Raw genomic sequence first — 15,403 nt, 5'->3', positions numbered from 1 at the left:
CAGGGGAGAAGAAAAACAACCAATAAGGGCTAATAACATAGTCTGGGTAAAACAAATAAGCATGGGTGCAGCTTGCTTATTGCGGCGGCTACTACCCCAAACTAATCAAGCTAGATATTTCACTTGGATGCAGCTCCATCACTGCTCTCTACATTAAAGGTGGGGATGGAAGGGAAATAGAACCAAGAGCTAAGAGAAACAGATAAGTATGAGAGAAAATATGTGTGAGGCTTGCTGGGCAGACTGGATGGGCCATTTGGTCTTCTTCTGCCGTCATTTCTATGTTTCTATGTTTCTATGTTATAAAATAGCCCGGTTGCATGCACATGTGTGCGCAATTTTAAGTGTATGCGTGCTCAGGTGCGTAAATCAGGTTTCTACCATGCAAGTCAGAGTATTTTAAAACTGACATGTGTCCATGCCATGTCCTTGCCAGTTTCACCAGTTTGTCCACCAGTTTACCCAGTGTTGAGCTATGTCCTCCAAACCTCCCTTGTTTAATAGCCTGCACTCCCCCCCAGTTACCCCAGACCCTTTAAATCCCTCTGAAATGGCTATTTTTTTTTTTTTTTTACAGTTACATCTCCTCCATAGCAGAAGTAAAAGTTACGCAGCATAAGTGCATGCCTGGACGCATAAGTATTTACATGCACATCTCTTGGCCAGGTCCCGAAACCCCCACACCCCGCCCCTTTTTGAAATCAAGTGAGATGTGCGCACATCTGGGCAGCTTTTAAAATTTGATTGGCATGCACAAGCCCAATTGATGCGCATACTGGACTTTTAAAATCTACCTCAAAATGTCCCTGTCTTTTCTGTACACTTCTGTCAATCAGAAACTACCTGGATGAAGTTTAGATAACTTTGTCATAGAAGTTAGTGCATAAACATTTCCTAACTTGTTTTGTTTTCTTTTTAATTTTATATTAAAATAAATTATAGTTTGAGAAAAAAAACCAAAACAAACTTTTTAATAAGATAGCACTTTAAAAATTGCACTTGAACATGGAAGCTAACAGCCATTGTCGTTTTGCTATAACTATTTTGTTTGAAATATTCAATTAGCTGCATTGTGATAAAAAAGTTGGATTTTATTTACTTTCGCAACAACTGGTAAATGTATCTTTGATAAAAGAAGTATGCTAAAAGTAGAAGATAAGTGTCAACCACAGAACGCATACTACCTTGGCAAACAACATTTTGTTGTCCTTGTTAATAAAATAGCCTGTACCATTTTATCCCCCTTAATGGAGTTTTATACAACAGACTTCAAACTGACTTATTAACTTTTTCTCTGCTGGAACAGCATTGTTCAAAAGTGTGACATTAGCATTTTAAACAACAAGTCAGAAATATATAATACAAAGCAACCAGTAAGCAGAGTTAAGGTATAGGCTTAAGTTCCTACAAGGAAAAAAAATTGGGCCAGAAAAGAACTCTTTCTTTTTCTGAGCAGGAGCAGCTTTTCTTTCAAACAGGGGTAGAAATATTAGTTACACAAATAACAAACCACCTCACTGCTCTGAAGGGCAAGTTTCATTTAGCTGGATGATTTAAGACAACTCAGTAGGGTAGAGTATCCAGGAACAGCTTGTCAATAACCAAAGGGGGAGGCACCAAATCTTCCAGTTTCAGATAAAAGATGCGTTGCAGTCCCAGTGTACAGAGAGCGCGAAGGTCGGCGAGGACGTGCAGCACCTTGGTCTCCCCAGGTTCCTGTGGCTGTCCTTTGTTTTGACAGCTGAAAGCTAAGTGATCTTTCAAGCAACTAATAATCTTGCCATGTAACTCTTCCACTTTCTTTGGTTCTTTTAACCCATGTCGTTCTGCAAAGTAAGGGCAAAAGAAAAGCTAACTCTTAGATTCATCAAGATCCTATAATATCACATGCCTAACACCCATGGTAAGAGAAAGGGACATGTTTAGAATTACCACACCATAACCTTTTTGTACCCTGTGATACTTCTATTGTGTGTGAGAGTGAGAGAGAGAGAACCTCTAGGGAGGCCTTCACAGTATTCAACTATTTATATTTTTATGTACTCTATAACAGGGTACCATCAAGTTAGGCCAAGATAATATAGTAGAAATCTCATCTTTGTGAGACTTAACTCACTCCAAATGACTTCAAATCTTCACCAAGGTGTACTATGCTGTTCGTACGTCTCACTCTGCATGTAAAACTGGCCCCTAAACCCTAAACCACCACCAACACCTCACCATGAGCTATTAGCTGGCCCTCCTATAGTCATATAAATAGTTGAATACTGTGAAGGTCTCCCCAAGGCTCTCTCTCTCTCTCTCACTCACTCATTCACTCTCTCTCTCCCAAGCCCAGAAATAGCCAAAATGCAATTTGCAAAATTTATTACAGATTGTAGGGATGTGCAGACCAAAAGTTTAAGTTCATAAGTCCATAAGTCGAAAGGGGGGGTCATTTGCGGTCAATATGGACATATGGAGAATTCCATAAGTTGAGTCTATGTCCATATGTGCAAATAAAAATTTAAACCCCTCACCCTCCTTAATTCCCCCCCCCCAAGACTTACCAAAACTCCCTGGTGGTCGAGCGGGGAGTCAGGACGCCATTTCTGAACTCCTTTGCGAGGAGCACGTGACGTCGGCGTCACGTGATTCCCCCCGCGTTTGCTCCGGGACCCTCCTTGCACCCAAAAGGAACTTTTGGCCAGCTTGGGGGGAATCACGTGACGCCGCGTCACTCCGACGTGACGCCGACGTCACGTGATTCCCCCTGCGTTCGCTCCGGGACCCTCCTTGCACCCAAAAGGAACTTTTGGCCAGCTTGGGGAGGCCTCCTGACCCCCCAAAAGTTCCTTTTGGGTCAAACGAGGGTCCCGGAGCAAACGCGGGGGGAATCACGTGACGCCGAGTCACTCTGACGTGACGCCGACGTCACGTGCTCCTCGCAAAGGAGTTCAGAAATGGTGTCCTGACTCCCCGCTCGACCACCAGGGAATTTTGGTAAGTCTTGGGGGGGGGGATTAAGGAGGGTGAGGGGTTTAAATTTTTATTTAGGATCAACAATCGTGATTTCCAACGTATTCAACATAGCTATGTTGAATAAGTTGGAAATCCGATCGTTTTCGCCTCATCACTTTTTTTAAGTTAAAAAAAAAAAAAAAGTTGCGTTTTACATTTAAGTTCAAAACGAATGCACACCCCTAACAGATTGCATTACAGCTGTTTCAGGCTTAACACCAGGAAAAAAGGTGTAGTTATTTCCAACATTAAAACTGTGTGATATTGCCCTTCATTTTCATTAATCCTGCCCCTTCCAAAAATTTGCATTCACACCATGCGATAGTACAATTATCACATGCATTAACGCCATACTGCGTTTTGATGAATGACCCTGTAAGCTTCCCCAATTCATCCCCGAAAGGGGATGAATTGGGGAAGCTGCTTTGGGAGGCCCTATGCCTCCATGGTAGCCCTGCAAACTGCAACTGCTTGCAGAACTCACTAAGGGGTAGATTTTAAGACCTGTGCGCGGGCGTACATGTGTGCGCACTACCCAACGCGCACGCATGTACGCCCGATTTTATAACATGCATACGCAGGCACGCGCATGTTATAAAATCAGGGGTTGGCGCACGCAAGGGGATGCACAATTTTTCACCTTGTGTGCGCTGAGCCTGCGCCGAGCCACGCTGCCTTCCCCCATTCCCTACCCCCCACCCCATCTTACCTTCCCCTACCTCTCCCGCCCTTCCCCCCCTACCTTTTTCTTGTTTTTACTTTTGTTGTAAAACTTACTTCAGCCCTGGGGCTGAAGTAAGTTGCGCGCGCCGGCCAACTGCCAGCGCGCGATCCCCGGCCCAGCAGCAAATGGCCACTTTGCCGGGGGCCTCTGACCACGCCCCGCTCCCCGGACCGTTCCACCACACCCCGCCCCTTTTTGCAAGCCCCGGGACTTACACGCGTCCCGAGGCTTTACGCGCATCGCCAAGCCTTTTGAAAATAGGTCCAGCGTGTGTAACCTTTTGAAAATCCGGCCCTAAGGTACAATACTCCCTCCTTCCTGCCCTCCTTCCCACCAGCAGGGGGCATAAGAGAGCAGTGCTCTCAAATGCTAGTGTCTCCTCTGCTGTCTTCATGGCATGTCCACCATTGGGGGAAGGAGGGGACAGAGGAAGAAAAGCACCAGTGGGTTCAGGGGGAGAGGGGAAGAGATAATAAAAGCACCAGTGAGTGGGAGAGGGAGAAAAACACTAGAGGGCGGGAGAAATGGGAGGTTGAGAGAGGCAGTACTGGTGCTTTTCTCTCTCTCTCTCTCTATGTTATTTACCATTCATCCCCTCTCACACTGCTAAGATTTCAGGAATTCATCCCCTTTTCATCTCAAACCCATTTTCAGCCTTCACTACTTCCTTTCCCACCCCTCACCTCCACCCTGCTGGCAACTGAGTCTTGAATGCCAGGACCACAGAGAGTTGTGGGCCTGCTGTAGTGTCCAGCTCTATCTCTCCTGCTCAGGTAAAAGCTGATATATGGCAAGTGACAGGAGTGGAGGAAATGGATTACTAAGCAGAGGGCTGTTCTCTGTTGAGTGAGTTTCTGGGCACAAGCCAATACAGTTGGGACACCAGAGCTGTGTGCCATATTGTGGCATGGTAACGCAAGGCTCCAAATCTTACTCACCAGGGAACAGCCCTCTGCTTTCTGCTCCAGTCCTTCTCTTCCCAGGAAGCATGCAGAGAACAGGAGGGGAAGGGGTGAGACTGGGGCTGAAAGATCAGAGAAGAACTACTCTGCTCCCTAATCTCCTCTCCTCCTGTCATTTCCCAGGGTCTGATGCCAGGGAAAAAATGTGACAGTACTAGATACCTGTAGATGCCATGAAAAAAACGCCCCATGATTTTGTATTGTATAAACACTTAATCAGGTGGTCATCTATTTCCCTTTGGGATGTTTTACATAAAATTAAAAACACATAAGGAAGGGCCTGATTCACTAAGACCTTTTTTTCCCCATTTTATGACTATAGGAAAGAATCTTGATGAATTTTACACTTGTACAAAATCTCTATTCCTTTACTGTAAAGTTACCAATATATACCTGTAAATGGCTATAAAGTTCAGCTGAAATGCTAAGCTGACTGTAGCATTTGAACTACATTGTATTAGATGTGCTTGAACTATTTTGTGACAAAGCTATCACAGAAGGTGTTCTGGAATTTTTTCTTCTTCCCTACCAGTCATGAATGCCCAATAACTATGGCAACCATTATTTATTCTGGGAATTCAAGTGGAGATCAATATCCATTGCCAGTGCTGTCAGTACCAGGCCTGGAATTCCACAAGGAATTTACAGATAATCCAATAAGAAACCAAAAGCACCTCAACTTGTTTTTATTTTGATCAGTTACAGTTTGCATGGCCTTTGTTTGTTTGTTTGTTTTTTTGCTTAAAGGGCAAAGATAAAATGATGCTAGATGGCACAAAATTAAGCCTTGGATCCATGCATCTGAAGGATCACAGCTAACTATAATCATTTAAAAAATCCTTTAAAATCAATGTACTAGTTTTAGCAGAAGACGGCTTGCCACAAAGCTGTTTTGAAATCTTCATACATTAGTTTAGAACAAATGGGGAGAAATGGGTGATCTTTAGTAAAAATGAAAGTGGAATGCTCCAACAGCAACCTTGCTCAGTAACCTTCTGGTCACATTTTCTCAATTTTTTTTGATTAACTGGAATCATTTTTTAACTCTGTCATCTACAGCATAGTAAAAATTAATAATCCATCTTAAACAATTTTTGCTGTGCCATGTACCTATTGTAAACCTAACCAATTGAATACCTATTGTAAACCTAATCTGCTGTTACATGCTTTGAACTCTCCAGCTGGAAAGGTGTGCTATAAATAAGCAATGATGATGATGAAGCTGTAGTTCTCACTACTTGACTCTTTGATGTCATGAGCAAGGTTGGAACATTCATTTCATTTCATTGCCACTGAGCAGTAATAGAGAAGTTAAGCAAGTGATGCTGTCTTGAAAACTGAGCAGAAAGGATCTTGAAGCCTGCATATGGATCCTGAATATCTGACTTTCAAAAGATAGCTCTTTGCAGAGTGGGGAAATTTGGGAGATAATTTTCAACTCTTTACATCTGTGCAAAGCTGATAGGTAATTTCTACCCATTGTTGCGCAGGAGGGGTGGGCCGAAGTGAGATTGACGCTACCCACAAGGTAAGCCCTATGGGTCCCCACCGTCAGCAGGCGGAACTGGCTAACTGACGGAGGCCGGCTGGGGCTTCGCCAATAGCAGCCCTCTTTCCCCGCAGGTTGAACCCTTGGGTACCAGGGCCGGCTGGACTTAGGTGGGCCTACATCCGAGGTCTTCTCTGGGACAACGAGGAGGTCAGCCAGGGGCCAGCAGTGGTAGTAGGAATAGGTAGTCCGGGTCTGGACGAGGCGGAGACCTGGGCGTCAAGGAGTACAGGAGGAAGGCAGAGGGCGCCCGAGTAAGAACAGGCCAAAGCCTGAAGAGCCAAGTCCAGAATGAAGATGAAAGGAGTGTCATAGAGCAGGCTGAAATCAGGACAGGCAGCAGGCAAGGAGAGTAGCAAGGCAAGCGTGGGTCGATATCAGAAGTCAGCAGAAGAATGGTCAGGCTAGGTGAAGGTCAAACCAGGAGATGGGCAGTAGCATAGTTAGATGAAGCAGAGATCAATACCAGGAGACAAACAGTAGCGTGGTGAGACGAAGCAGAGGTCAATACCAGGAGACAAGCAGTAGGATGGTCAGATGAAGCAGAGGTCAATACCAGGAGACAAGTAGTAGCGTGCTCGGACAAAGCAGAGGTCAGTACCAGGAGACAAGCAGTAGCATAGTCAGACAAAGCAGTAGTCAAAGGCAGGAGGTCAGTTAGTGAAACTTGCAAGGTAGATACGAACACAGGAACAGGAACAGGTACCAGGATCAGGATCAGAGATGAATCAGGAACCAGGAACACAGAAGAGACGCGGAACTAGCAACTCTGGACACGACCAGTGTGGAGACCTGTTGCCAAGGCAAGAAAGCAGTGGCTGGGCCCGGCCTTATATACCGGGACCCAGTGAAGACATCATCCGGGGCCGCGGGTGAGGTTCCCGTCGCGGCCCCATTAAAAGAACAGCTGATGCGCATGCACACGCCTAGGGAGGGGCACGGTGCGAGACAGGCATCTCCCCGTGGACCGTGCGGGGAGGCCCACCGCAGAGCAGGGATGTCTGCTGCGGAGCTGGGAGCACAAGGAATGGCCTGGGGTCGGAGCCGGCGGCCACCAGCCGTGAGAGCAGCATAACTAGGCGCTGGAGCAGGCAAATGGGGGTAAGAGGGCCTGGCCGCGGGCCTGCCTTGGCCGGCACATGCAACACCCATGGGTGCATTAAAATTGACATAGATATTCAAGCCCTTTTCCCACACCAAAGAAACTTTCGTATAAGGGCTAGGACTATCTGATAATCCTTCTTCAGGAGCCAAATCGGGACCATTTGGAGGATATAGAGCCATTTTGGCAAGACCATCATTTTGAGGAGTTGAACCCTTCCCATCAAAGAGAGTGGTAAGCCTTGCCATTTCGTAAGAAGTTGGGATGTCTTTTGAATCAATGGAAAATCATTGACTGCATAGAGAAATGTTAAGTCACAAGCTATTTTAATACCCAGATATTTCAAGTCATTCGTCACCCGTTTCAGAGGAAATGACCCTTTCCAGTTTTCTCATACCCCTGCCCCTATGGCTAGTGCCTCTGACTTGTCCTGATTAATGCATAATCCCGCAAACTGACCATATTCACACTGCAGTTTGAGCAATGGTTCTAACTATGTCTCCGGATTGGTCAAGAAGATGAGAATATCATCCGTGAATGCAGTTAATTTGAACGTTTGGTTATTTCTACATAACCCAGTAATGTCTGGCGCCAGTGCAATCTTCCACAAAAGGGGGTCTAGGGCCAAAATGTTACGGTCCCGAGCTGTGCCCTGGTCCCTCTGCCTAGCTCGGGGCTGGCCCAGGCCGCAGGAACTCCTCTTCGGCCGTCCAGGCCCGACATGGCTCCCACCGCGGCTCTCCCTTCACGAGGGAGATGCCGCCGATCCGACGTGCTGGGCCCCGCCCCCTAGGCACGCGCGCGCGGGGGCTCGAACCTTAAAGGGGCCAGCACGGGAAAACGGGAGGACGGCCTTCAGATGACGTCAGACGCTGCAGGGTATTTAAACCCTGCAGCTTGGCCTAATCCTCGCCTTGCAACGAGGTTAGCTCTCTCTAGAGAGTCTAGTTGATGCTTTGACTTTCGTCTCCTAACCCCAGCTTCTGATTCCTGGCTTCTGACTCCAGCTCCGTCCACGACTCCACTTCAGCTTGACCCTTGGCTTCTGATTCTGTCTTCTGATTCCTGGCTTCTGACCCTGGCTCCGTCCACGACTCCGGCTTCAGCTTCCTTCTCTTCTGCGGGTATCCAGTTCTTCATTTGCCTGGAAGTTTCGCCTAAGTGCCAGAGGCTCGGGCCCTCGTGGGCTCCTCCCCGGGGAGCCGTGGGCTTCCAAGGGTGAAGTCTCTTCTTGCCTCCTGGGCTCGATCCTTGTCTTGGATTAACTACTCGGGCTAATCCTCTGGTCCTTGGTCGCAGAGGATCACACCTAAGTCCAAGAGGCCCGGGTCCCTACGGGCTCCTCCTGGGGGGACTTTGGGCTTCCAGTGGTGAAGCCTTCTCCAGAACATCTCTTCAGCGCCGCCTCCCGGCTTCGATGTCCACTGTGGGCCCCCACAGCGCAACACCATCAGTCTCAGCTGGCCCAAGGGTCCACATCCATAACACAAAATGTATAGTAAGGGGGAAAGGGGACAGCCTTGATGGACTCCCCATTGTACTTTGAATGCCTCTGACCGATAGCCATTGGCTATAATGTGAGAAGTGGGATTACTATATAGTAAGGAGATATACGGGCCGAAACAGTAAACCACGCGGGAGAGCTGGCGAGCGTCTGCTCTCCCGGCGTGCGCACAGGCCACTCTCCTGTGCGCGCGATTCAGTAACTTAATTTATTTAAATTAGGGCTCGCGGTAAAAAGAGGCGCTAGGATCTCTAGCGCGTCTCTAGCGCCTCTTTTTTGATGGAAGTGGTGGCTGTCAGTGAGTTTGACAGCCGATGCTCAATTTTGCCGGCGTCGGTTCTCAAACCCGCTGACAGCCATGGGTTCAGAAACCGGACGCCGGCAAAATTGAGCGTCCAGTTTTCAACCCGCGAGCCGCGGGCCCATTTTAAACTTTTTTTTTAACTTTTGGGGCCTCCGACTTAATATCGCCATGATATTAAGTCGGAGGGTGCACAGAAAAGCAGTTTTTATTGCTTTTCTGTGCACTTCCCCGGTGCCGGCAGAAATTAACACCTACCTTTGGGTAGGCGCTAATTTCTTAAAGTAAAATGTGTGGCTTGTCTGCACATTTTACTTACTGTATCGCGCGGGAATGACTAATAGGGCCATCAACATGCATGTGCATGTTGTGGGTACTATTAGTCTCGGGGGGGGGTTGGATGCACGTTTCGACGTGCTATTACCCCTTACTGAATAAGGGGTAAAGCTAGTGCGTCGAAAACGCGCGTCCAAATGCCAGTTAACAGTGCGCCACTGGAGCGCACTGTACTGTATCGGCCTGATAGTGAATAATGTCACCTTGAAAACCAAATCTATTGAATATGGACAAAACGTATGACTAGGACACCAGATCAAAGGCTTTTTCTGAATCAAAGCCCACAGCGATGGCTGCAATAATATTAGAAGTGCATACTGAAATGGCTGTGAGAAGTTTGGATATATGATGAGAAGCATATCTACCTTTAATGAAGCCTACTTGAAAGGTCGAAATGAGACGGGGAGAATGACTCCCATTCTATCTGCTAGGATTTTTGCTAGGATTTTAAGATCGCAATTTAAAAGCGAGATTGGCTGGTAAGACGCTGGTTGCAGGCTATCCTTGCCCGGTTTGGGCAGTACAGTTATGTAGGCAGTATTGAAGCTCGATGGAAACTTCTGTAATTGTAAGGCTTGTGAGTAAAAGGCCATGAGTGTGTCACCTACTTGCATTTTAAGAAGTTTATAAAAGTCATACGCGTATCCGTCGGGTCCGGGCACCTTTCCTGATTTACTGGAAGCAATGACATGTAAGGGCGATCTGTTCGGCGTCCTCTTTTCTTATCTGTTATTGAGAGGAGACGAATCGCTACGAGAAACGCGCGATTGACATAGATATACATTTGATCTTATTTGGACCACCATCTGAATACTGCTCTGTGACCAACAAGCCCCTGAGGCAGCCACCATTGGTGGCGAAACTCGGCCAGAGTCGGGCATGTTTATAAGAATTTTACGTCTCCTTGATTAAACGTTGAAAAGGACTATCTTGTGGCATCCATTTCTTTGTTTTTTTCCTCACGGCTGTACTGGATCGCCTACCCTGCTGTTTTTTAGGTTTATTTAAGAACTGAAGTTGGGTATCGGACAGTAATGATAAGTCGTTAAAGAATCGTTCCTCCCCGAGAAGATTCCCCTTTACATCATCTGCGTATTTGTTCATAGAAGCATCGGAACACTTCACAAATATCCCTATGCTTTTTTACTAGGTCGCCGTGCACTGTTGTCATGTGTGGGATGACAGTTTTTCCATGGTGTGCGCGCACCAAATTGGCAAGTTGCTTCCCGGCCTTATTGCCATAGCGGAAGAAGTTATGTGCAGCTGTTTGTAAAGAGGATTGCGCCCTCTGGTGGATACGAAAATTCAGATCCCGCATTATGTTAAAGTATGCACGATGCTTAGAGTCTGTAGGCTGGGAAATCTGGTCTTGTTTAGCGCTCGATAATTGAGATTCGAGGGTTAGTATGGAGGCATTCATTTGCTTTTTCTGCGTCGCTGTATATGCAAAGATTTCACAGCCTTACCCGGTTCCCAGAATAGAGTGGCATCTGATGTATGCTGACTGTTGTAGGTTACAAATTCTGCCCACTTTTTTTGTAAAAATGTCCGAAAGTCCACATCGTTTCGTAAGTAACTGGGGAATTTCCAAAAAATGCTCCTCTGGTTCCAACATGGAAAACTGCAGGTCTATCCAAATGAGTACATGGTCAGATATGATTTGTGGGCCAATAACAGCTTTTGTTAGAAAGGAAAATGATTTCTGGGGTATGAGAATATAATCAATTGGAGAAAGTGTTGCATGAGCGTGTGAGATGTGTGTGAAATCTCTTTTTCCGGATGTAGTATACGCCAGGTGTCTAATAGTTCATATTCTTTACAGAGAAAGGTGGCCCCTCTATCGTGACTGGGTCAATGGGTTGGGATGCTAGGGCTCCTGTCCAGAATGGGATTGTGGGTGAAGTTAAAGTCTCCTGTGACTACAAGAAACCCTCTACTATGGGCGACTAATTGAGAGAGAACGAACGTAAAGAATGAATGGTTATAACAATTAGGGGCATAGATATTACATATTGTGATCTCCCTCCCATGTAGAGAGCCTACCACCATTACAAATCTGCCCTCCTCATCATGGATAACATTGATGGGTTTAAAATCAACCCCTTTGTGAATCAATATTGCCACCCCCACTTTTTTCTTTGCAGCAGCTGTAAAATGGCACACTCCAACCCAGCTGCCTATTAGCTTCCGACTCTCTGCTACTGCGAGGTGGGTTTCTTGTAAACAGGCTATAGTGGGTCTATGTTTTTGTAGCTGAGAAAGAATTTTCTTTCTGTTTAACAGGCGAACCCAAGCCGTTAACATTCCATTAGATCATCCTAACTTGATCAGCCATGACCCCCAAGTTGATTTCGGACAGACCCTCGGTTGCCTCTTAGCCAGACATTGCATCTATAGAGGGTGGAAAAAGTCCAGTCCTCCCCCCAGCAATCATAAACTCCCCCAGTTACCCTTTGATTTCCGGATACCCAGACCAACATTCCATCATAGAAAGACTTACTCCCTGCTTGCGTCTCAATCAAGAACCACAAATCCCCTGTTATAAACACAGTGACCACATCCCATATGCTGACATACCACCCTGGTTGAGTCCCCGCCCCTTTCCCTCCCCCCCCAACCCCCTCCCAACCCTCCCTTCCCTTTCCCACCCTTTCAAACTCAGAAGATAGCTCCCCCATTAAACAGGGGTTAGAGTCACGGGACAGATGAGTGCGGGTGCCACGCTCCCCTCGAAGAGAAACAGACAAAAACAAGGAATAGAGACTGCAGAGCAGAAAATAAGCGGAGAAAGGCCTTCCTCCACCCCTGTCTCATAGAGGATAGGGTACACATGAAGTATTTAGAATGGAAGATATAAATTAAATTAAAGGCAGTTAGATGTTAAAACATGCCTAGTTAGCTTGGACTCCCCTTATGCTATCTCAAGTGTCTTAGGCTCCATCGGAACAAAGTCCCTTCAGCTTGCCAGCCACAAATAGGAGCCAACATTCCGGTTGCAGGGCCTCAGTTCTCTGATATCTGCTGTGCCAATAGTCCTGATGTTTGATAGCCATACATGCTGGTATGTAGCCTGAAGACTCCCAAAACCTCACTAGTCTGAGCCGCAGGAACTCGATATGATACGGAAATTTTCAAGTGTTGCCATGAGGCTTAGAAGCTGGAGGAAGAGACCAATGCTCCACATGCAGAAAACTAGCAATGACATTTAAAGAGATTAATAACTACCAAGCCAGTAAGTGTCAGGGCCCTTCAGCGGAACGTCGCTTCTATGAAACTCTGGGCTGCTTCCGCTGTGTCAAACTGCGCTTTGTTATCATGCCAGATTTACAATTTGGAAGGGAATTGAAGAGAAAACTTCACCTTTCGGGCAAAGAGTGTGGAGCAAACTGGTGAGAACTGGTGGAGCAAATTGGTGATACCCTGGCTGAGTAGTCTTGAAATATTTGCACTTTGTGAGATTCATAAGCCAGATCTGGAGTCTTTCTATAGGCCTGCAGGATAGATTGCTTATGGGCAAAGTTCAAGAGTTTGGCAATTACCATCTGTGGCCTAGAGTCTCTTTCTTTCATTGGACCCAATCTGTGAGCTCTCTCTATGCAGAGAGAAATTTTTAAATCTGGTAGCTGTAATGCTTCAGGCAGCCATGCTTCCAGAAGGGGTCCGAGGTTTTGATCTGAGATAGTTTCAGGCAAACCTGTAAAATTCAGATTTGGCCTCTGGGCTCTATTCTCTAGGTCATCTATCTTGGTAGCTTGCGATTCTACTATTTTTTCCAGCTTAATTAACCTCATGGTGGTGGCGAAATTATCATCTTCAAGCACCCCCAATCTGCTCTCAAGCTGTTCAAATCGCGGGTTTAAATCAGTCAGTGCTGAACGTATCTCTGTGATTTGAGAGGAGATGGCAGCTAATTTTGAGTCCAGTGCTACTAAAAGCACAGTTTTTAGGTCTTCTGCCACCGCGTTTTGAAGGCCTCCGTTGTTCGCCGTCTCCGTTGCCACTGTCGCCGCCATCTTGGAATCTGCAGGTCTCAATTTCTTTTTTTCTTTTTTCCCCGATTTTGGCGGCATACCCTGTGGCGAATTCTGCATGTAAGTTGTAATCGACATAGACGTCTTTGGAGGCCTAATGCTCGAGAAGAAAAATGCCGATTTATCGCAGTGGAGAATAGGTGGAAAGAGCGTGGCACCCGGAGCTCAGAGAGACGCGACTGCTCCGGCTCACTGCATCACGAGACCTCCCTCAAAGGTGAATGTTAAAAGAGATGTGTGTGCCAAAAAGTGCAGATTCGTGAGCATCTAGCACATGCACGTGTCCAACCCATTTTATAAACTTCACACACACGCAGATAAATCAAAGCACTTAAAACAATGGTGGGGTGGGGTGGGGCAGGAGCATTCTGGGGCAGGGCCAACAGCTATGCACATAATTTAGGATTTTATAACCAGCGCAAGCAGTGCATGTACAGCTGTTATCTGTGCCCATCTACTTTTGCTATTTATCAGGTGTAAGTCACAACAACACTTTTTATAACCAATTATTGACTAGGTAAAGGGTCAGGGTAAACTAGGGAGAGTGCAGGGGGCGTTTGATGACCTAAGGATTGACTGGGCAAACTAATTTGTAAAACTGGTTATTTCCTGCACAGGTGCATGTTATAAAATTACCTGATTTGTACATGTAAAAGCCAACATTTCTTAAAGAAAATGCAAGAATATCAGATGCTCGTACAAGTGCTTAAAATTAAGAGTGCACTGGGATGCATTTTACACACCCTTGAGCACACTTGCGCAAATAATTCAAAATGCTAGCACATGTGCGCTCACGCATATGGGTGCCTATGTGCTGGCTTTAAAATGATCCTCCCTGTGAATCAGGCTTTAGTGTACAAAGTTTCAGTTTCCTACCTGGTTTAGAACTTGATTACAATATATCCTTCCCTATATACACATATAATAGGCAGTTATTTGTTCTGGTAATATTTGTCTGACTCCGTCCTGCTGTGCTCACATGTGCAGCCCTCACTCTGCTCCGATTGACTCTCCCAGTGCATATTGCTCCCTCCCTCTAAGCGTACTGACTCTTCTTCACTTGCTCTGCATGCTGGATTCAGGGCTGCAGCCTACAGTGGGGAGATTGTGCCCAGCCATCATTTTGTGATGGGCTCTTTCAGCTAGTATGCCGTAGAACCATGACTTAGTAAGATGGCGCCTGGAGTCCTTTAGCCTTAAGGATGTTGTTTCTCTCTTTTTTCCCACAGTTTATATTCTTGAAAGCAGCAGCTGCTACAACTGACTGCAGCATGTATTTGTGTATCACCTAGCTGCAGCTTTTCTTGCAAATTCTCTGAATCCTTGGTTTCCTAAGAGTCTTTTACTGTGAGTACAATGAGCAATCAGGTAAACTTAGTGACAGGTTCAGTCTCATGCATTGTACTGGTTTGAGTATAGTCGGTACCTTATATTTTTCTTCTGATAACTTGCTACAATTGTGCTTTGTATCTCTGTTTTCTAGATGTGTCATTTCCAAACTCGAAGGCTATATTCACTCTGTGGAATGATTCATTTAGATGGGGAATTATTTTTTGATATTTGAGAGACATTGTAAGTTTCTGCTGGTACCACTCAGCCACAAGTGTTCCAAATGAACTAGCTAGAATTTGATGAACACTGAGGGGAGCTCTTCCTCAGCACAGTGTTTCTAATTCTCATTGTTTTTCCATTTATTAAACCTGTCTTGCAAGATCGGCTAGTTTAGTCTCGTTTTTAAGTTTACACCACTAGAAAAATCTGATACCAATCATATAGGTGACGGCTGAGATAGTTTCTCCATATTTTGGAAGAATCTAGAATCAGTTTTAAGTTGACTTATTAAAGGTGTGAGGCATTGAAACTTATTTCCATCTTAAGCATTAATTGCTGCACA

At 45.9% G+C, this 15,403-nt stretch overlaps 1 protein-coding gene across 1 annotated transcript in view; it reads right to left on the bottom strand.

The window, feature by feature from the left end:
- Positions 1-678: 678 nt before the first annotated feature.
- NR4A3 (nuclear receptor subfamily 4 group A member 3) overlaps positions 679-15,403 on the bottom strand; it is a 98,605-nt gene continuing 83,880 nt past the window's right edge. The window contains 1 exon segment of the mRNA XM_029589891.1: positions 679-1,826. Coding sequence (XP_029445751.1) covers positions 1,564-1,826 — 263 coding nt within the window. The 3' untranslated portion in view covers positions 679-1,563.

This window comes from Rhinatrema bivittatum, chromosome 2 (assembly GCF_901001135.1).
Source record: "Rhinatrema bivittatum chromosome 2, aRhiBiv1.1, whole genome shotgun sequence".
NCBI classification, from domain to species: Eukaryota; Metazoa; Chordata; class Amphibia; order Gymnophiona; family Rhinatrematidae; genus Rhinatrema; species Rhinatrema bivittatum.
Note: the sequence above shows the minus strand (reverse complement) of the source record. Positions and strands in the feature narration are given on the sequence as shown.